At 40.6% G+C, this 24,159-nt stretch overlaps 1 protein-coding gene across 1 annotated transcript in view; it reads right to left on the bottom strand.

Annotated features, from left to right (window-relative positions):
- LOC126248471 (klarsicht protein) overlaps positions 1–24,159 on the bottom strand; it is an 892,903-nt gene that overhangs the window by 531,696 nt on the left and 337,048 nt on the right. Inside the window, exon 3 of the mRNA XM_049949484.1 lies at positions 4,001–4,101. Within this exon, the coding sequence (XP_049805441.1) occupies positions 4,001–4,101 (101 nt within the window). The remainder of the gene's footprint in view (positions 1–4,000; positions 4,102–24,159) is intronic.

A 24,159-nucleotide genomic window follows, 5' to 3' on the forward strand; every position in this document is an offset into this window, starting at 1 on the left:
GAAACCCGTCGCTCAGGCGACAGCATTCCGAATCCCGCGCTGAGGCGCTGCGCAGGAAAGCACGTAGGAAAGCAGCACGCACCTGCCAGTCCGGGCCAGAAGGCGCATATCTCGGAAGCCATGCATACACGTGTGTAGGGGGGTAGGAAGGGGGGGGGGGTCGTGGAGTGGGGAGGCGCCACAGCGTCAACTGACTACCGCACTACAGCCCCATGTCTCATTATTCTCCTCTATATTTCCCAAATATCCCACTGATGTCGATTCTGTTGGGTCTTCCTCAATACTGTATTATACTTCGGCGGCAGAGCTGCGGTGTCAGTTCGCAGGCTTCGGGTAGGGCTTTGCTCAGGTGCCTCAGAATTCTAATTCAGGCATCCCCGTACACATCTCGATCATGGGATTTATTCCCTGGCAAGTCGGAACAGTGAGCAGAACCGGAAATCAGCACACACTCCGGTGCTGAGTGTAAACAGATTCTGAAAACAATCCCTCTGTCTGTGGCTAAGACTACGGTCACAGTGGCACCGACATCGGTGGATCCGCCGACGACCAACATCAAATCAGAACGCCACTATGAACGCGGTCACACTGTAGCCGACCCCATCGCCCAAACGTATTGACTTCGGACGAGATTCTGTACAATTCAAATCAGTTTGTTTTCGTCGATCAAATCGACCGACGTTCTGTGGGCTGTGAGAAACTGCTTAATCCAAGAAAGAGTGAGTTTGTGGCATCCTGATGATGAAACTATCATAACCGGAATATAGCTCAGAATCTATGGACTGAAATCGCAGGTTTTATTGGAGATCACAAGTAGGCAAACCCTTTATCGGAAATTTTAGGAGTAAATTAAACCTCAAAAAATAATTTGTTCAAGTGAAAAGGATGACGTACCATATTCTTAAAGTTACTGCTGTGGATCTTTTCTGGGTTATGGTAGGTGGACATTAACTGTCTACAATTTATTATTACTGCTTAATGGCGTTTTATGTCAGAAGGCTGACGATTCTGTACAAGAATGGGTTAGCAAATGTGGTGCAGTGTGTTTCCACTGTTCAGTGCATCACGTGTTCTAAGTGTCTTATTCTAAACTTTGTTTATCTTTCATACGTATGCTAAATGACAATCAAGAACTTCAAATAAATTCAGAAATACATTGTTTTTGTGATCTTGCTTTTCAAGTAACTATTAATCATCTTGAGTACGTAAAGCCGAAGAGTCATACGTGGAACACTTCCCGATAACGAAAGCTAATTTCGTATAATTTTAGCGGTGTTATTCGAGCACTATGAAACTATACTATATTCACAATAAAGAAGCAGTTCTGGTCCCAGTAACACTAGAAGTGACACTTCGGTATTTGACATCTAGCGACTGCATCTTTTCAATATTAAAGTCGATACCACTTTCTGAAAAGTACAGCTTCAAAGTTTTTCTATAATATGTTGGATGCTATTTACGACGTCCTAAAGACTAATTTGCACCTCAGATACCGCGATATGTTAAATTTATTCTATACCGAATTCTGGAGCTATGATTTGGGCACGTGCACTAAAAAGACAATGATTTTCTTTATTAAAAGCTACACTCAATCTGAAATAATACTGCCATAAGAATCCTTGTTACTTCCTTTCTCAAATCCACTGAGCAAATGTTTAAAGAACATTGAAGTTTCCAATATTAGAGTCTGAATATACTGCCAGCACTGCATTAATTTTCACCATATTTACAATAAAGCGAGCTGCTGTGAAACCACAAATCTACCTTTCATTAAGTAAATAATACTTGCTTACTCACATGCAAACTTTATCCGTGCACCATATAATAGAAACAGCATCTACTTTCACTACGTAACTTAACCATTATGTGCTTACAACCTCATTGACAAAACCTTCACACACCGAAGTGGCACATCCTATCAATGTAGCATAATAAACCTTATTCCAAAGAACATGTTTGGGAGAGATCCTTAATATGGTGTATCACTAAAATCACATATTTTCGTAATATACACGTTTAATATGAAAAACATCAAGTACGGCATGTTAGATTGACAGGTAGCGGCTCCTCCTAACGCAAATCGGAGATGGGAGAAAGAAAGTGGTATCACAAAGTTGAAACGTTTTAATTTTTGTGGCATGGCGTTTTTTCCTTAATCTCACATATTCGTAGAACTTTTAATTCCAAGCACTGATGACAGAGGGTACAGCACTCGCCCACGTCTTTTCGATTCAGACATAGCTCATTTGCACGCATTCGGCCTCTTTTTAACAGCAAACGTCGCACTAAAGCACTTCATAAATAGAATACATTCTAATCTAACCTCGTTGCCCCCTCCACAGACTGACGGGGATCGGACGCACCATGATCAAGCTCACGGCCGATATTATCGGGCGACATCTGGTGCCACTGTGAATGCAGGCTATGCCGTGGCTCCGCAGTATCCTTTCTTCCTGGTTTGCCAGGCCAGCAAGATGAGCTGGTGAACTACTGCGAAGTCTGGAAAGTCGGAGACAATTTGCGAGGGTAGGTCGTCAGTCGTTCTTTGATAGCTCGGTCAGCAGACCAGTTGCCCGCAAAAGATCCCAGGTTCGAGCCCCGATCCAGCACACAGTTCTAATCCGCTAGGAAGTTACATGGGGGTTTGTTGTTGACAACGTTGACTCATTTTGAAGAAACTGAGACGTTCATTCACTGAACAGTACACAGAAAAACGATCTGTACTTGGATAACACTTCCCCTTAAGCACTATGCAGAAAGGTGTACACTGCTCAGTAGGTTTCATTTTCAACTGACTCATAGCAGAGCTGAGAAAACTTGAGTAATGAACCCAAAGTCTTCAAATAAAAGTTGAAAGGTTACCTTGTGTCACGCTTCTCCTATGATTTAGAGTAGTTCTTCAGAGTAATTGACAACTTGTCTATACTGTGTTATTGCCGGCCGGAGTGGCCGTGCGGTTCTAGGCGCTACAGTCTGGAGCCGAGCGACCGCTACGGTCGCAGGTTCGAATCCTGCCTCGGGCATGGATGTGTGTGTTGTCCTTAGGTTAGTTAGGTTTAATTAGTTCTAAGTTCTAGGCGACTGATGACCTCAGAAGTTGAGTCGCATAGTGCTCAGAGCCATTTGAACCATTTTGAACGGTGTTATTTATTCGTGTACACAATCACATTTTCGAGTTTTACTAATTTCATTTTTGTTTTTTAACTTGCTTATCATCATTCTATGTATTTACTCGTTCCATTACCACGTAGCTTTGGCTCCTATGATTCCATCGAACCAATCAAACAAAAAAGTAAATAAATAACAGATAACATCTCTCTTTTTCCTAACAAGTACTATCAGTTGTATGAGGCTTGAGCTTTTAAGTTAGTACTTGAAATATGACCGAATTTGCAGGAACTAATTTAACAGTAAATAAAGTGCCAATGTACGTGTCCTTAGAAAAGATACGCAGCCTAAATTACATATAACACAACATCATTTCATGATTCAGTATTCGGTGCCCTTCAAAACTGCTAATGGAATATTGAAGGCAGAAACGAGTAAGTGTTATCTGGGTAGATCACTCAAAATGATGACTTTTCTGTACTTTTCTAAATCGATCATTTAACATACACAAACTTAAATATTGATTAAAATTATCTATCAAACGATGAAATAGTTTCGGAAGTGATAAGCACGAATTCTTTCCATAGAAGAGCGACAATTTACTCTTTTGGCTCCATATATGGCATAGGATGCAATATGAAACTAGCAAATAAATATCATAATGGCGAGCTCGCGACGGAAATGCAGGAACCAGTGCTAAAATAAGCCGCTAAATCAGTTAATTTCATTTAATGCACATTATTTACCATTAAACAACTATATACATTTGCAATGAATGAGCATCAAACTGCTTTAGCAAATGAATACATGTTTTCATTAAAATATCTGCTGAAGTGTGGGATACGGCGACCACACGAATAGATACACCGAGCAGAAAGGCATGCACGCGTACCTGTGGGCATCTTGCTAGTTGTTATGGCAGTGTCGGAACGACAGCGCCGCGCCGCTACTCGTTCAACATGGCGGTGGTTCCGATGACGGCTGCGGCGACCACTGAAACAAATTAGTTTCACACTTTAAGGCGCTGTTCTGCAGCAGTTGCATTCTGCTGTTTACATTAAAACCTGACGTGATACAGCAGCTTTCTCCATCTAAGCCGCTTGTGCCAGTCCTTCAGCTTAAACCAACCGGAACCTGGATTCATTAGCTTCTGAAGAATTTAGCCGACACGAGCTAATACAGTGTGCAGTGTACTAGTTATACAAAAGCTGTGCGAACATGTAGCAAGCGGCAGTGCTACGGCTGGAAGAAGCGGCTACACGGCGAGTTTCTGCGCCACGTGAGTAGCGGCATGGGAGCGCCAACTGCTGTCGCTGCGGAAGGGAACAGAAAGTTTCAAGGCTGGCACTGACTCGCCTTGCAGCCCAGAATAGTCGCTTCTAATGATAACGTACGCCTGGAATGCTGCAAATGGCGTATATAGTCAACAACGTGGGTGCTGCCCTTGTGAATGCACAACACACTAAAAGATCTATACACAAATGCTAGATTACTATATTAGCCCAGACGTAAAATCTTTTTCGTTATCTTTGCCACCTAATACTGTCAGTCTTTTCACTAACACACCGTCTGCATTAAGAAACATGAAAAGAAATTACACCGTTGCCTTGTGGAGTGTTTGTGGTATTGTGAAAGCTTTAATTACGCTTTCAGCTGTCATATCGCTTGCCAGAAGTAATTTATGAGAACAGTATTACCAGTAAAACGGTACTAAAGACTGTTAGTAGCAGGTGGCAGTCTCTTTGTTAGGATATAAAAGTGCGAAGTACATTTTTGTCGTTTCATTCTCTGTCACACGTTTGCAAATTGACCACTCTGTAAGATAACAAGTAAATCTTGGATTAGATACCCTTTACGTCTTGGATGGAATATTTTCCTTCAATTGAATTGTTGCTGAACATACATTTAGCATAGCGATAGTCGGTAATTTAACACATTTGCCTTCAATCTGATATCTCGACACTCGTCTAGTCTGTTCCGGCAAGTGTTTACGTCCCGCCAACATACATATCCAAAACGAAATAATCTTCCAGTAACGTGCGTCATCATTAGGGAAAATGTGCTACTATTGTTATAAGTTTTGAGGATCATCGAACATCTTAAGCTAATTACATCACGGATCGACACTAGTGTCTCACAAATTCTTTCTTCGTCATAAGTCTACAGTTCCTCCCATCGTACTATAGCGCTCTCACTTCTCTAAAAGAGAAAGAATCCTCCTTCCACAAAACAATGGAAAGTGCTTCACAAGATACATGCTAGTCATATTCTTGTAATAACGGAAACTGCTTTTCTGTATACTTGCTTCAGAAAAAAACCTATTACATCAGCATAGAAAGCGAACTACTCCATCGAAAAGAACAGCGGAACCAAGTAGTTGTCTTTACTGAAGGCATTTCCACTACATTCGTTCGGAGTGATTTGGGTAAATAGCGGTAAAGATAATCACAATGTGCGTACATGGATTTTTACTTTGGCTCCTCAGCTAAAAGACTGCATTTTTACCGTTGTAATGATATCTGCTACCGAGCAACCGCCAATGTTTGCCAACATTAGGGTCTTCGGAATGAACCATGACGGCCAACCGCGAACAGTTGTGGCCCGGACACATGCCGCATTTACATCCATAAAAATTCCATCGTTGTTTGGAACAAGAAGTAAACCAATGCCTAAAAATGGTCTCCAAGTAGCTGAACATAACAATTTTCTGTCAATGATCGGTTCAAGTGGATTAGAGGTCCCGGTCCATTCCATGCAAACACAGCCCGCAACATTATGGAGCCACCACCAGCTTGCACAGAGCCTTTTCGTGGTGTCTGCGCCACATTCGAACCCTGGCATCAGCTCTTACCAACAGAAATCGGGACTTATTTGAACAGACTACGGTTTTCCAGTCGCCTAGGCTCCAACCGATATGGTCACGAGCCCAGGAGAGGCACTGCAGGCGATGACGTGCTGTTAACAAAGGCACTGGCGTCGATCTTATGGCACCACAGCCCATTAACGTGATATTTCGCCAGAGTGTCCTAACGGATATGTTCATCGTACGTCCCACATTGATATCTGCGATTATTTCACGCAGTGTTGCTTGTCTGTTAGCAGTGACAACTCTACGCTAATGGCGCTGCCGTAGGAAGTCAAGTGAAGGCTGTTGGCCGCTGCGTTGTCCGGTGACAGGTATTGCCTGAAATTCGGTATTCTCGGCAAAGTGTTGATGCTGTGGATTTCGAAATATTGAACACCCTAACAATTTTCGAAATGGAATATCCCATGCGTCTAGATTCAACTACTATTCCGCATTCAAAGTCTGTTAATTTCCGTCGTACGACCATAATTACGTCGGACACCTTTTCACGTGAATTACGGGAGTACAAATGACGGCTCCGCCAATGCACTGCCTTTATATCTTGTGCACGCGATACTACCGCCATTTGTATATGTGCATATCGCTATCCCATCACTTGCGTCACCTCAGTGTATATGCCTCATTACGCGCCCTCGGCTGCCTTAACTTATTTTCATGAAGCCTAGGAGAGAGAGGGTGCAGCAGTATGATCACGAAGTCTTCCTCGAATGTAGGTTCTCTACCTTTACCCAAAGTGTTTTCGCAGAAAAACATCGCCTTACTTCTAAAGCTCTAAAGTTCCCCCAGAATCTCAGTTACACTTGTATACGAGCTATAGCGAACTGTTACGCCAGCGCGTCTCTGAATTCTGTCTATGGCTGCAGACGTGCCTACTCGATGAGGACTACAAGCTCCGAAGCACTGCTTTCAGATAATAGATTGTCGGACTAGTGTTCAGTATGGGATTTATTTTAAGGATGCATTTCACTTTTCAAGAATTCTTTCGACTAATCTTAGTCTTCTATTCGCCTTCCCTTATACTGCCTTAAGGTGTTGATCCTATTTCACCCAGTTTCTTACAACTGCCCCAAATATTTAAACGATGTGATCCTCCATATGTTCGCCACTAATCTTGTAATCTGTTACTATCGAGTTCGTTCTCTTTGTTACGGACATTATCTTGCACCTACCCACATTACTCATTACAACAAGTACGAATTTTGTTCAAACCTTTCTGCATTTACTTACGATCGTCCAACGACGAGACTTTCCTGTAGGTAACAGTATCGTCAGCGAACCCACTTGACAGTGCTGGAGATCCTATCTGATGAACTGTTTATGTATATCTAGAACAAAAGGTGTCCAATTATGTTTCCTTGGCGTTTCTGTTGAACATTCGTCGTCCGGCATAACCTACGGGTTTTTATTGGTCAAAACTTTGTATAGCCAGTCGCATATCTACGAAGATACTTCTTATGATTGTGTCATGGTTATGGATCGACGCCTTTCGCAACTATAGGAAGAGAAAATGTACCTGTTCACATGACTTTTACTGCTGAAAGATTTCGCGCACGAAAAACCAAGCTCTGTTCCACACGTGGGGTTTGTCCTGAATTTGTGCTGATTGTATGAACTTACAAGGTTCTCTGTTGTCTTTAGTAATATTAGTCTTTAATTCCATGCAGACAGTCATTTAAAACTTCCATTTTCAGGACTGGTATCAGCGTTGTTAGTTGAAGTTTGAAACTTAACTGAAATATCCAATGCATTTTGTCGTCATCATCATTCTTCTGACTGGTTTGTTGCGGTCCGCAGTTCCCTCTGGTATCATAGAGGTTAATCTTTGATGCCTTAACAGATGTCCGATCATCTTGACCATTTTTCTTGTCAGTGTTTACCAGGTGTTTGTCTTTGCCGATCCTGTGGAGAACCTACTCATTCCTATTTCAGTCCGCCTGATTTTCAGTATTTTTATGTATCGTCACATCTCAAACTCTTCAATAGCATACAACTCTGTGCTCCAAATTTCCATCTCATAAATCTCTTCCTCAACTTAAAGCCTATATTTGACCCCAGTAGACTTCTCTTGGGCAGGAATACCCTCTTTGTCTGTGCTAGTCACCTTTCTATGTTATCCTTGCTTAGTCCATCAAGGTTTATTTTGCTTCTTAGGTAGCAGAATTCCTTAACTTCGTCTACTTCGTGATCACCAATTCTGATGTTAAGTTTCTCGCTATTCTCATCTCTATACTTCTAATTACTTTTGTCTTTTCTGGTTTACTCTCGATCCATATTCTATACTCATTGTACTGTTCATTCCATTCAACAGATACTGTTATTCTTCATTTTCACGATAGCAATGTCATTAGCGAACCTTATCATTGATATTGTAAGCTGCATTCAGCGCTCTTCGTTATAAATCGTAGGTGCGATCATAGGTCATGAGATGTGCACAACGAAATCCGCTGCTTAAAGACAGCTGAGCGGCTAGTACTTATCTTCTGTTGCTTTGTTTTCTTCCATTTGCACTTTGTTCCCAGATTCTACAGTTTCGCGCAGCTTCCTTACGTAATTGTCTCTGTTGCCTTTTAATTATATAAATACGTTTTTATGGTGGAAGACATCGATATTTAGTAGCTTGTAGCTTGATAACTACAAAGCTTGTATGCTGCATCACTTCCACCAGTGTTGCGCAATAGCAGGTTTACAGAACCAGTTACACATACGCCTGCTCTCTATCATGTACACAGTTCAAGTCACGTTTGCCTAGAAATGCTTGAGGGCTTTGAAGCACGTCCAATTTCAAATTATCAATTACAATACTGATTTCAGGCGTAAAAATTAGTACAGATATTCGTGTATCTCTTAAATAAATCAGACGTTACAATATCGGTGCTTAAATATGGAGATACAATTTTACGAGCTCTTTTTGAAAAAAAAAAAAAGAAAGTATAATTTCACTAGCGTGTCCTGAACGACCTAGTCATCATTACAATTTTGTTATACCTGTCTAAAACATGTGGTGTTTCTCGTGTTATTTAATTTATGTGACTGTAGAAAATTGTAAGTTGAGTTTTACAAATGACATGGAAGCGTATCAGTTGTGTTTTGGGTATGATGTTTACGACGCAGTATAATTCTTACTTGCGTTAAATAATCCTCAATCTAGCAAATTTGATTAGGAGTGAGTGTTTTTCCAAATTCTCCATCGTCTGAGCTTTCTAGTGAGATACAAATTTCAGAAAAGGTATATAATTTACGTAATATGAAATTTCGTGATTTATGTGATTCTTGAACTTTGATGTTGCTTTCATGTTTTGTTGACTTTGAAGGTTAATAACGAGTCACGGTTTATAATAGACTAGATTGGGTACCATTACGCTTTCCTGTTGATTAGTATTGCATTATTACGTAGTTTCAATCATCGAAGAAATTTTGGCTCGTCATCAAAATGTTCAAATGTGTGAATTCCTAAGGGACCAAACTGCTGAGATCATCGGTCCCTAGATTTACACATTACTTAAACTAACTTAAACTAACTTATGCTAAAAACAACACACACACACACACACATACATACACGCACGCACGCACGCACGCGCGCGCGGGAGAACTCGAACCTCCGGCGGGAGGGTCTCATCATCAAATGTCACTAACTGGAAAAGATTAATTTGTGTTTTACGTTAGTAAGTACATGTCATTATTGAGAACGTTATTATTCCAGTTAAGAGTGGTTAATCTTTACAACATAGCGAAAAAATGTCAACTGAAGTTACCAATTCAAGTCTGACCGGATTTGTTGCTCAGTGACCAATTTGATTATGAAGTGCAGGAATCGATACCATGTGAAAAGTGTTACAATATCCTTTCACCCTGACTTTCTATCCCACTCTTTAACCTTTCTTCTATTTCAGTTATTCCTTCTTCGACGTATAGATTGAATAGTAGGGGCGAAAGACTGCAACCCTGTCTTACACCCTCATTGATCCGAAAACTTAGTTCTTGGACTCCCAATCTTATTGTTCCCTCTTGGTTCTTGTACATATTGTATATCACAATTCTTTTGCTACAGCTTACTCCTATTTTGCTTAGAATTTGGAACACCTTCCACCACTTCACACTGTCGAACGCTTTTTCTAGATCGACAAATCATATGAGTGTATCTTGCTTTTTTCCTTCAGTTTTGCTTTCATTATCAAGCGCAATGTAAGAACTGTCTCTCACTGCATTGCTCACACTAATATACACTAAAAACGGGTGCAATATTACCATCATGCATAAATCTTTTAAAGTGTTTATAATCGTATAACTCTAAAAAAATTTGGGAAAGTACTAAAGAAAGGCAAAACACAGAACTGAAACTATGCATTCGTAATGTGACGGAGTGATTGCGCGCAAAATAACAAGCAGCTTTTCTAATCCTAAACAAACTATTATTAATTAACGGCAATGAGAGAGTGAATTTTATTCGACAGTAACGTTCCATCTAGGATAATGCATATCTGTAACAGATATGTTTCAAATCCTAGCATTCAAAGGAGTAGAAAATGTTATTCGATATATTCATTGAACTGGAAAACTTAAGAACAAGTTGGAAAAGAAACTGAAAAGCAGGAAGATGAAATATGAAAAACTGAGGTTTGTCCACGGCATTGTAGTTCTGTCAGGCAGATATCATTTGACTGGAATGGATAGCACCTCGAACAGGAGTTATAATGTAGATACAAGTAAAACAAGGGTAGCAGAGTAGTGTGTTGTATGAATTAAACCAAGTGGTGATTGGGGGGGGGGGGGGGGGGCGACTTGGCGGCTTGGATTACAAAATGAGATGTTAACCGTCAGATGGGTTTTGTTTTTTTGCACCACAGAATAACTGACTGACTGAGAATATAAAATGCCAAAGTGCATTACCAAGGAAAGCTTTCCTGAAACAACAATAGCAGCAACCACGTTAAGTCACTGAATATGTTATTCGTGTATCACGCTCCACTTCGATTAACACCTTAACCACATAATCAGCGCCTATCGGTAACCTGTTCGACATATACAACAAAAATTCCGCAACATGGCTTCAGCTTCACGTATGTCAAGACTGAAGTAAAGCGACCGATCTAGAGAACCATTAAAGGGTATCACTTTCACTTTTACAGGAATGAATGCAGTGTAGCTACTTCCTCGTACCCCTGTCGCGACGCACTACTCTACAAGAAAAAAGCTGCCCCCTTGGAGCCTTCCTCCTATGAGCAAGTTATCTAGTGAAACGTTCTGCGCCGAGCCTTTGCGTCAAACGGCACGTTTAACCGACGCATCGTCCAAGTGTTTCAACAGAATTACAGTTGACTATATATTACTCCCTGATGAGGAATAAATAGTATGAAAAGCAAAGAGTATATTTTTGAAATCGATGAAAAGCGCAGTTTGTAATCAATAATTTCCCTTCCTTCGTTACAACACAATCATCACAATACAATAAACAGCTCTCGAAGCAACACAAAAAAGAAACGTTCTTTATAAAAGACTTTATTGGAGCATTAACGTCAAACAGCAATAAGGAATTCGTTACAGAAAATTTCACTTCGTCTTATTATTATTATTCTTATTGTTTCTTTTCTCAGACGTTATGTCTGGTCAAAAATGGAAAGTGACGCGGACCTTGATCAAGCGTGACTTCCTTTTAACTGCACGGTATATGTTATATTGCATTTAGGAATTTTCGGGTAATTGAGCATGTATCAATAATTATGGATTTCTGTAGTTGTATATATACGTTTGGATGTAGTTGTGTTGCGTTGATGTACTGGTGGATATTGTGTGGTATGACTCCTGTAGTTGATAGTATAATTGGTACAATGTCAACTTTATCCTGATGCCACATGTCCTTGACTTCCTCAGCCAGTTGGATGAATTGTTCAATTTTTTTCTCCTGTTTCCTTCTGTATATTTGTTGTATTGGGCATGGATATTTCGATTAGTTGTGTTAATTTCTTCTTTTTTTTGGTGAGTATGATGTCAGGTTTGTTATGTGGTGGTGTTTTATCTGTTATAATGGTTCTGTTCCAGTATAATTTCTATTCATCATTCTCCAGTACATTTTGTGGTGCATGCTTGTATGTGGGAACGTGTTGTTTTATAAGTTTATGTTGTAAGGCAAGCTGTTGATGTATTATTTTTGCTACATTGTCATGTCTTCTGGGGTATTCTGTATTTGCTAGTATTGTACATCCGCTTGAGATGTGATCTACTGTTTCTATTTGTTGTTTGCAAAGTCTGCATTTATCTGTTGTGGTATTGGGATCTTTAATAATATGCTTGCTGTAATATCTGGTGTTTATTGTTTGATCCTGTATTGCAATCATGAATCCTTCCGTCTCACTGTATATATTGCCTTTCCTTAGCCATGTGTTGGATGCGTCTTGATCGATGTGTGGCTGTGTTAAATGATACGGGTGCTTGCCATGTAGTGTTTTCTTTTTCCAATTTACTTTCTTTGTATCTGTTGATGTTATGTGATCTAAAGGGTTGTAGAAGTGGTTATGAAATTGCAGTGGTGTAGCCGATGTATTTATATGAATGATTGCTTTGTGTATTTTGCTAGTTTCTGCTCGTTCTAGAAAGAATTTTCTTAAATTGTCTACCTGTCCATAATGTAGGTTTTTTATGTCAATAAATCCCCTTCCTCCTTCCTCTCTGCTTAACGTGAATCTTTCTGTTGCTGAATGTATGTTATGTATTCTATATTTGTGGTATTGGGATCGTGTAAGTGTATTAAGTGCTTCTAGGTCTGTGTTACTCCATTTCACTACTCCAAATGAGTAGGTCAATATTGGTATAGCATAAGTATTTATAGCTTTTGTCTTGTTTCTTGCTGTCAATTCTGTTTTCAGTATTTTTGTTAGTCTTTGTCTATATTTTTCTTTTAGTTCTTCTTTAATATTTGTATTATCTATTACTATTTTTTTGTCTGTATCCTACATATTTATAGGCATCTGTTTTTTCCATCGCTCCTATGCAGTCGCTGTGGTTATCCAATATGTAATCTTCTTGTTTAGTGTGTTTTCCCTTGACTATGCTATTTTTCTTATATTTGTCTGTTCCAAAAGTCATATTTATATCAATGCTGAATACTTCTGTTATCTTTAGTAATTGGTTGAGTTGTTGATTTGTTGCTGCCAGTAGTTTTAGATCATCCATGCATAGCAAATGTGTGATTTTGTGTGGGTATGTTCCAGTAATATTGTATCCATAATTTGTATTATTTAGCATGTTGGATAGTGGGTTCACAGCAAGGCACAACCAGAAAGGATGAGTCTCCTTGGTATATTCCACGCTTAATCTGTATTGGCTGTGATGTGATATTATTTGAATTTGTTTGGATATTAAGTGTGGTTTTCCAATTTTTCATTACTATGTTTAGGAACTGTATCAATTTAGGATCTACTTTGTATATTTCCAATATTTGTAGTAACCATGAGTGGGGTACACTATCAAAAGCTTTTTGGTAATCAATGTATGCGTAGTGTAGCGACGTTTGTTTGGTTTTAGCTTGATATGTCACCTCTGCATCTAGTATCAGTTGCTCTTTACATCCTCGTGCTCCTTTGCAACAGGCGTTTTGTTCTTTATTTATAATTTTGTTCTGTGTTGTATGTGTCATTAATTTCTGTGTAATGACTGAAGTTAATATTTTGTATATTGTTGGTAGGCATGTCATGGGGCGATATTTTGCTGGGTTTGCTGTGTCTGTCTGATGTTTAGGTTCTGTGTGTTGGTTGGTTCTGATCTCTGCCTAGTGTGTATATTTAGTGTAGTGAGTGCTCCTATATAAACTAGTAGTTGTAACTCTTCCATAGTTGTATATTTATTTTGTTGTGTATGATTGTGTTGATAGTTTTTATTGTTGTTTTGACTTGTGGGTTATTTGGCGGTCTATGCAAGAATGGTCTAATGTCTTTATTTGTGTCTTTGTATTCTATATATGTCAGCTGAAATTTTTCTTCTATATCTAACATGTGTGTTACTTCGAGTTCTATTTGTGCTTGTTCTGGTGGCTGTCTTAAGATTTCGTTATTATTATTATTATTATTATTATTATTATTATTATTATTATTTATTCTTATTAGCGTATAATACGAACCGCAGCAGTTTTTCGTACTACCTTCGATAAGTTCAGAATCCGCGCATTTATTCTGGGAACAGTTATTTGTTACGCTTAACATGTTTTTTTATCATCATTGTCTCCTGTCAAGTCACTAGAAATAACCTACAACTACAACCAACACCCATTAAGTTAGTACCAGAAACGACACAAAAGTGCTTCTTATAGCGAATGTAAGTCTGTAAGGTCTTACGGGTACGTCAATGGTCAGAGAAAAGAGTGAACTTTCGTGAAATGTATTCTAAAATAGCAGTTACCGAAAAAATTAATATGTTTTCCTTCACACTTCTGCTTACCAGAGAGGATGTGGACTTTAGGAAGAAAGCGTATGATAAGCATATAGAATACATGGGCAGTTCATATAAAATTTCATTCTCTGTTTGGAGATTATTATATTTTGAAGCACACGAGGTTTTGTCTATTTTTATGGTTTATGAACGAATAGTACGTCTAACATTCAAACTCGTCCCAACGCATAAAATGAGCGTAGGGGAACAGACGCAGCCGGCCTGTGTGACCGAGCGGTTCTAGGCTCTTCAGTCTGGAACCGCGCGACCGCTGCGGTCGCAGGTTCGAATCCTGCCTAGGGCATGGATGTGTGTGATGTCCTTAGGTTAGTTAGGTTTAAGTAGTTCTAAGATCTAGGGGACTGATGACCACAGATGTTAAGTCGCATAGTGCTCAGAGCCATTTGAACCATTTGAACAGAGGCAGGAATCGTACAATGCCGCTCTTGGCTACGTCCTGATAGAGGTGGTTTGTCGTTGCCTTCCACCGACCTGTTATGGAGTGCCAAATGTGTAACTGTGTCGTGTGGATGACTGACGAGTGCGTGCACGGTGTAATGTTGTTACTGATGAAGGAAAGGGAGATGGTGAAACCTGGTGTCGGCGCACAGCCTACTCCTCTCGAATAGCACCAAAGCAGTTTAACGTCCCCATCCGACGGGCTGATCACGACCTACTGTGTGAAGTGCCCTCACTTCATGGGAGTTTCTACCCTTAATTTGCTTTTTTGTTTTTCTTTTGTTTCTCCTTTTTGTCTTTTCTTCCCTATAGAAAATGTTATCCGAAAACTGTTAGTTTCTTTCACTCGTGTCTTGTATTGAATGTTCGCTTTCCATAGAGACATGGGATTTTTGTTACATTACTTCCTTTCTTCAAAGCCTTTTCCATTTAGTCAATTTTTTGTTACGTAATCCTAAGTTTTAAGGAGTCGCAAACTTTTCCATAAATATTTTAGTTTTAGTTAAGCTGTGATGCTGTGTAGTGATATACAGCCAAAAGCCCTCCCCGCTTTTATTTTCTTCTGCCAATATACAGTACGTTGCCCGTCCTTTAATCCAGTTCACAGCATTGCGTCTTGCGGTTAAATACTCGCTAACTTCTCCCGGGCACTTTGCCAAATTTCAGTTACGTTTAGTTTTGAACCTTTTCATTCCATTTTCAAATCTTCCACGGAACTCATACAACAACATTCTCGCTGCATGCAGCACAGTACAGTCGGTTTGTAAATAATATGTTGCACGCACGCACGCACGCACGCACGCGCGCGCGCGCGCGCACACACACACACACACACACACACACACACACACACACACACAATTTGATAATGGGCTGGATAGGCCCGAAACTACTCATCAGTTCAAAAATGTTCGAATGTGTGTGAAATCTTACGGGACTTAACTGCTAAGGTCATCAGTCCCTAAGCTTACACACTACTTAACCTAAATTATCCTAATGACAAACAAACACACACACGGCTACTTATCTGTGTTCTTCGTTGTCGAATAATTTACAAAATACACATATGGGTTACCTGCTACGAGGTTATTATAGGGTCTGGAGTTGGTCCGTCCCGTTAACTACTTTGTACCGTGTCGCCTTCACGTTTAATGGCAGATCCCGGAAACTGATATTTTTCCTAATAGGCTCGCAGTCGTAGGCTGGAAATTTTTGTTCGATCGCGTTTGTACGAGTACTTTTATTTTCTGTCGTTAAAGACATATTTATTTTGCCTTGGTCATAGTCTTCGACGGAATGTTTGTATTTAACTGAATTCGGTTAAGAAAATGCTTAAAATGGTGAAATCCGGTCGTGTCGCAAGTTTATAGGTGGTTTCACATAGGCAGGAGTAATTTCACTTAATAACTGAGATGCTGGTTGATATTTTCCATAGTTTATACACTGTATACACATATGAGTTTGCCAATACCGTGCTCTTCAAGAGTTACTCATATGCTTGCGAGGACTTTTTGCAACTGGAGGCGGTGGTGTGCGTTGCGTTGGATTCGTAGTCGATACCTAATATTTTCATGTGGGAGACCAGCTTTAGACACCCTGGATTTTGCATAGCTATTCCACATCCGATATTCATAATATCTGATTTAGATTTATTTAGCTTTGTTCCTGACGCCAGTTTGTACTAGCCAATGACTACTACGTCATTGCTATTCGTAACTACGAGACCCATGTCATCGACGTATGCCATACACACATTTTGAGCATTTATTTTTAGTCCTCTTAGCTGTTGGTCCAGAGTGGCTAATACAGGTTCTAATGCGATGGCGAACAACGCGATAGGCATTGAGCAGCCTTTTCTTACTGAACTGTCGCAATCAATTGTAATCGTTAGCTGACCGTTATTACGATTCTGGATTAATTTTTTCTTAATATTCTGGGTATTAAATTGAAAAAACTTTGGGAAAAACCCATTGCTTTCATTGTTTCGCATAAGCATGGCTTATTCAGTCAAAGCCTTTTTGAAAGTCTATTAACATTATCGCGCATTTTAATTTCAGAACGTCGGCTACATCTACATTTATACTCCGCAAGCCACCCAACGGTGTGTGGCGGAGGGCACTTTACGTGCCACTGTCATTACCTCCCTTTCCTGTTCCAGTCGCGTATGGTTCGCGGAAAGAACGACTGCCGGAAAGCCTCCGTGCGCGCTCGAATCTCTCTAATTTCACATTCGTGATCTCGGGAGGTGTAAGTAGGGGGAAGCAATACTTTCGATACCTCATCCAGAAACGCACCCTCTCGAAACCTGGACAGCAAGCTACACCGCGATACAGAGCGCCTCTCTCGCAGAGTCTGCCACTTGAGTTTGCTAAAAATCTCCGTAACGCTATCACGCTTACCAAATAACCCTGTGACGAAACGCGCGGCTCTTCTTTGGATCTTCTCTATCCCCTCCGTCAACCCGACACGGCACGGATCCCACACTGATGAGCAATACTCAAGTATAGGTCGAACGAGTGTTTTGTAAGCCACCTCCTTTGTTGATGGACTACATTAATCATTTCCTTAATATTCTGGGTATTAAATTGAAAAAAACTTTGGCTATTATCTCTCTATAATCACACACGATCTGTACAATCGATCTGTTCTTGCCCACGCTCGTTTGCTAAGTGCCGGTTACTAGTTGCATTACTGTCTTGAGCCTTTGAGTTAGTAAGCGAGCCACTATCTTATAATCGCTATTAAGCAATGCTATGGGTCTTAGGTTTTGGATCAATCACTGTTTGGGTTTTTGTATACTGAAACAACAATTCCTTCCGCGAAGATATCTGGTATTTCTGCGACAAGGATCACTAGTTCACTGAATGTGCACAACAATTTAGTCTTCATTTGCTCTTGGAAAATTTGATAAAACTCTGCGGGTATACCATAAGGATCCGACAATTTATTTTTATGACTGTGTGCTGCTGCAGTTTCCAAGTCGTCTTTGTCGATCTCCAGCGTGGGATTTTCTGAGTCGGTACTGCTTACTTTTCTTTGAAGATTGTTTAAAGCAGGGGTGACAAAGAATTCGGCGCACAGGCCATTCCCTGGCCGGTGTGCCACAGCGTCAAGTGAGACTGAAAATTTCCCCTACCGCCACGCCATGCTGTCTGAGCGGGCAGAGGGGGAAGAGCAGTAAACGGCGAACGCGCCGTATTTAAGTGGGATGAAAGGAAGGAAGATTGGGTTTAACAACCCGTCGACATTGATGTCATTAGAGACGGAGCACAAGTTCGGATTGTGTCAAAGATGAGGACGGAAATCGGCCGTGCTCTTTCAAAGGAACCATCCTGGCATTTGCGTGGAGCGACTTAGGGAAATCTGGATGGCCGGACGTGGGTTTGAACAGTCATCCTCCCGAATGCGAGCGAGTCCAGTGTGCTCACCACTGCGCTACCTAGCTCGGTTTTAAATGGCAATGCATACGTATTGGGTTCGTATTTCTCAATAACATAAACAAACGAAACAAATTTTCAGTATTACTTAATTACGTTTGGCACACTGAAGACATAATACAATTTTTATCTGGTAAAAAGTGTCGCCATACAGACAAAAACGGAGACAGTTCACAGATTATCGCATTCAGTTTCCTACGTAACAGTGCCTGTTATGTCTCATAATCGAAAAAAAGGCCTTCAGTAACATATTCCGATGGAAGTAGTTTCCAAACCCATTACAGACACACAAACTCTCCCTGAGGAGAACAATGTAGACGTCCTGGACAGTATTATCATTAGCGATTTGTCTTTAAAACGGGAAATTACTTTAAAAATAATTTAGTTACATCCGCACATGCAAAGCGGCGATTTCAACTGAAGCGGCAAACCGTCTCGAAAACAGTTGGAAGACATGTAAGACTGATAGTGTCCTCAAAAACGTTTAGAAACACTATTCCTATAATTATTTCAAGCAACAATAGATTCTTCAAACTTCACGTTTTCCGTAACGCCTGTTAGCTTAGGGAACTAGAATGTGTTTTTTGTCAGAATTTGTTCCTTCTACAAAGCGATTTTCTGTTTCAATTCATCCGCATCAAATCAGAAATTAGTTGTTTCTCACCTTGCACTGTCTCACGATGGGCAGTGTCCAGTCAAGTCCACTCAAAATGTGAGGACTGCAGTCCATTCCGGATGTTCTGATTTTCATTCTTACACACTTTTTCCTTCGTAAATTCAACAACAGCGGGCTTTAAATCGAAAAATCGTTTGAGACATGCCCCTTGACTTCTCAAACGTACTGTGCAGTAACATATTAATTCTACATACTCTCCTTTCAGTTCACCGGTTGAATAATGCGTGCGATATCTGATATTCAATTCAATTTGTTCACGTGTTCCATACCTGCAAATTTAGCTTGATGTACAGAACAACCCCGTGTGTCGCTCGTGGTAATTTTTTGCTCTTTCATGGTCAGGTAAGTCTTTTAATTATTTATACATGTTGTTGTAATGTCGTTTCATAGCAGATTTGCAGTATACGTCAATTATGTAACTGCATAATGGATATTGAGGGTTCTCAACCCTCTCTTCTGCTATTCACATTCATTTTTAAAGGTTTACGACGAAAGATTGCCAGATTGTCTCATTTTGGGGGTCAGTCACTGAACGTGTGAACGTCCGTCATACGACGAACAAATAGTGAAGGGTAAACTGCGCCGACACCACGATACTGCCGCGCTAAAGGGAATCTTGCCGGCTGAAAAATGCCGCACAGTTATGCTGGATGAAATGTCGCGCTGTACGGAGTATTTCTGGAGAGGAACGAGCAAAGCTGAGACAGGCCGAGTCTTGGACGGCCCGCGGCCCGCACACTGTGCCCGCGTCTGGCCAACACAACCTATAAATCGCTTAGGTGGCGCTGGTCTGGCACGCCGTGACCGACCCTGCGCTGTTGTTAACAGATCCACCGGGCATCAAGTCAGTGCAGTGATTGCAGATGCCTTCCTTTATTTCATGCTTTGTGCTGAGTAATGTTCTGACTTTCTTTTTTAACTTCTGCCGATATTTCTCTTAGTGCGCTTTTCCTTTCAGATATGACGAGATAGAAAGTTTTATTCGTGGTGTACAGTATTCCGCTGTGGTATGGCTAGTAACTGATTCCAAATTTTAAAATTAGCAACCCACGTGAAAATCCATCCCCCCCCCCACCCTTTCTGACGAGTGTGTGTGTCACGTAGTAGTTAATTTTAACGAAGCAGAATTAACACTTAAGATGAAATTGCAAATACTCATCTGATTTTTAGTGTTGTTCTCCACAAAGATCTGGCGTATTTATCTGCAGATCGTTGGGCTGATTAATCAATAGTTTGAATAGGTTCTCTAAATAATGTAGACGACATCAGGCTTACAATTAACTGCCGTTTATTAGTATCACTTCTTTACAAAGATCAAAATATGCAGTCACAAAGCTTTGGCAAGGTACGATAAAAATACGAGTTTCAATGACATGGGCCCTAACCAAATTTTGATGCTGTACAACAACAATGGCTGCCGCTTTTTATACATTTCAACATTCATCAATTGATTACAGAAGCATCTACCAATTGTTACATTATGTTCTCTATCGTGAAATGTAAGCTTCTTGCGTGAAAACTGGTTTTTACAAATCGTTTAACAATACATAAAATATATAATTATCTGGCTAATTCCAGCAATCCTCTTGTTACAAAGTTTTATACATCTTACTGTTCTGGAGTATAACTAAATTCTGTAGTTAGTTACTGATAATAAAACGTGAAATAGAAAGTGAATACAAGTGTTCGATTACAACTTAATTTCGAACCTGACTGTCAGCTAAACATACTGCAGACTTTTACAATTATTGACGATTTTATAATGCTCATTACTTAGAGAAAGAAATTATGTAATCTACGTTTCGGAAGTGTGCAAAATCTGGGATCTATTTAGCTAGTAGAATGTGGTAACGCACGATTCATTATATGCAACCTGGCCCTTCATATTACACCGCGTCCGGTTCACATTACATTTTATATCCATCTGACGGTTTCCGCTTCAGCGCCAAAATTTTAGATTTTATTTTCTTGATCTTCACATACTCTACCGGTACCTTTTATTTCCGAGAGCAGTCATCAAAATTTGTCATATTCTGGGCCAGGGACATTTGAGTCACCAGTTTACTTCAGAATTATTCATGCTAATTTCCGTTCACATTCTTCCCATATTCGTCTACATTGCAAGTGGCATTTCTCATCTTGTAAACACTCAGTTTCCACGTTCCTCATTCTCGGTCAGTTTTTTTTATCCTTACCGAATGTATGTATACACGCTACGTGTTTCTTAAACCTGATGGCCGATTCTTCACTTTGTACAGGTCGGTTCTTCAAGTTGTTGGATACCTGAACTCTATCTTGCCTACGTGCAGAAATATTCATGATAAATTTAAAACTAGGCGCATTCTCGTTCTTAAACTCCCACGTGTCAGTTAAGCCCACCTCCCTGATTAAGTAGCCTAATTCTGGTGATGTGTGAAAATGGGGGTTTTTATCTTTAGCATTTAAGACACAGGTACAATCTTTAGCTAAACTTGTCTTGGTGCACTCCGAAGAGGAGAATGATCTCTCCTTCTCCCTCCCCCCACCTCTTTTTTTATAACTAGGTTCTGTTGCGTCTTTTACTTCTGCCAAATGGTGCGTAAATGTTGATAACCTTGGTGTTGTCGATTGTGACAGCTATACCTCCGCAGTTTGACAAGATTTCCACTTGATTGTCGACGAGCCCTTCTTTAGCGATTCAACCTACGAAATTTTAAAAACTACTTATGTTGTTGATGTTCAGAGTCGCTATTCTATACGACTAAAAGCGGTTCATAATGCGCCGCTCTTATTAGGTTTCATGTTTCTTTCAGTTACACTAAATTTCATCAAGTTAACACGTGTCTGAAAACTGTTCCCTTGCTGTCGACCGGTCTGACACCGTTGTTTTGACTCCGCTTGTCTGACCTTTTCTGGAAACTTTGTTGTGCCTCTTGGGTGTGTTTACCTGAACTACGCACATTTCTTCGTCGTCTAAGGTTTCGTCCATTCCATCTGCCCACGTATTTTGAGCAGCAATTTTACAGGCGCGTCTTTCTAATCTGCTTGAAATATTAGCTATGTCTGCCGTAGCAGTTATAACTGACTCTCGGTTTGTTTCCACGGAAACTGCCGCTGTCTTGCCCACCCACGGGTGTTTGGCCTGTTACACACAGGCTTTGAACTGAGATTTCCGGTTGTCTCTCGTTTAGTTTACTATAGACTTGTTTCGCCTTCTCGTACATTTGACACGCGATATGCTCAGCGCTTTAATACAACGACCTACATAAGCAACTGGCGGAGCCTTCGCCAGTCTCACTCGAAGCTGATTGAAAACTTAGCCGCCATGTTTTCCAACGTCAGGTTGCGAAATACTAGTATTCTGCTAGCAGGGGATCATATGCTTCTTTTTGTTCTACAATAGCATTCGCTGCTGCCAGACACAGAAACGACGCGTTTAGGGCGAGTGATTTGCTATGTACGAGATTCTGCATTATTTTGGTGACTTTACTGTAATATCAAAAAAATGGCTCTGAGCACTATGGGACTCAACTGCTGTGGTTATCAGTCCCCTAGAACTTAGAACTACTTAAACCTAACTAACCTAAGGACATCACACACATCCATGCCCGAGGCAGGATTCGAACCTGCGACCGTAGCAGTCGCACGGTTCCGGACTGCGCGCCTAGAACCGCGAGACCACCGCGGCCGGCTTAATATCAACAAGCGTATTTTTGTAATTACAGATCTCTTTCCGTATAGCTACAGGCAAATTAGTTTATAACTTTTACATTCGGTTATTCAACTTCTGACCCGAATGGCATTCCACGCTTCGAGGTATTACGTTGCCTATAATCAGAGGTATATTCAACAGACCGATGGTATTTTAGTAAAAGCAAATGACGAGTAAACGAACACTTAAAAACGTGCTCAGAATATTTAATTACCAATGGTGTTGGGGAGAATTGCACACACGTAGGAAGGATTTTTGTTGTTGTAGCATTAAGCCGCTTTTGTGTCACTTTGAGGAGTTGTAATGGAAGCAAGGACTGTCACGTTTTATGTCATATAGCGTTAGGATATTTGTTCCAATGGCTCTGAGCACTATGGGACTTAAAATCTATGGTCATCAGTCCCCTAGAACTTAGAACTACTTAAACCTAACTAACCTAAGGACAGCACACAACACCCAGTCATCACGAGGCAGATAAAATCCCTGACCCCGCCGGGAATCGAACCCGGGAACTCGGGCGTGGGAAGCGAGAACGCTACCGCACGACCACGAGCTGCGGGCTAGGATATTTGTTTCTCGGAAAACAGCCATTACGAAATCCTCTATGATCAATTCATTTAGGTTGAAAATTAATACAAGTGTATAACCTCTTGCACGATTCAACATCCTAAAGGACACCATAAATCTGATTTCAACCTGCTGATGTCATTGTAGAAATGCCATTATTACTGTTCAACGAGCAAAACCATTGATTTTACAGTGGCCGGCTTTCAAGGATAATTTGATAATGGATGAAATAAGAGTGAAACATATCGTTGTACGCTGTGCACTGAGCTACCAAATAAATGGTTCCAATGGCTCTGAGCATTATGGGACTTAACATCTGAGGTCATCAGTCCCCTAAAACTTAGAACTACTTAAAGCTAATTAAGGACATAACACACATCCACGCCCGACGCCCGAGGCAGGATTCGAACCTGCGACCGTAGCGATCGCGAGGTTCCAGAGTGAAGCGCCTAGAACCGCTCGGCCACACCGGCCGGCAGCTACCAAACAAATCTCTAGCGACAATCTAAGCGCCGGCCGCGGTGGTCTCGCAGTTCTATGCGCACAGTCCGGAACCGCGCGACTGCTACGGTCGCAGGTTCGAATCCTACCTCGGGCATGGATGTGTGTGATATCCTTAGGTTAGTTAGGTTTAACTAGTTCTAAGTTCTAGGGGACTGATGACCTAAGATGTTAAGTCCCATAGTGCTCAGAGCCATTTTTTTGACAATCTAAGCAAACAGGAATAAAGAGAAAGGAAATAAAACACGTTTTGATATACAGTAACTAACAAGTTTAATAATAAATAGTGCTCTTTCATCTAGGCTTACAGTTATCTGACAATAAAATGTAGCTGACGATATATTTCGACATTAAGTAGACCAGTTAACAATAAATGCCCATCACTGCCCTTTAAACAATGTTAACTTCGTGTACATATGTCTTATCTGTTTTC

This window comes from Schistocerca nitens, chromosome 3, assembly GCF_023898315.1.
Source record: "Schistocerca nitens isolate TAMUIC-IGC-003100 chromosome 3, iqSchNite1.1, whole genome shotgun sequence".
NCBI lineage: Eukaryota > Metazoa > Arthropoda > Insecta > Orthoptera > Acrididae > Schistocerca > Schistocerca nitens.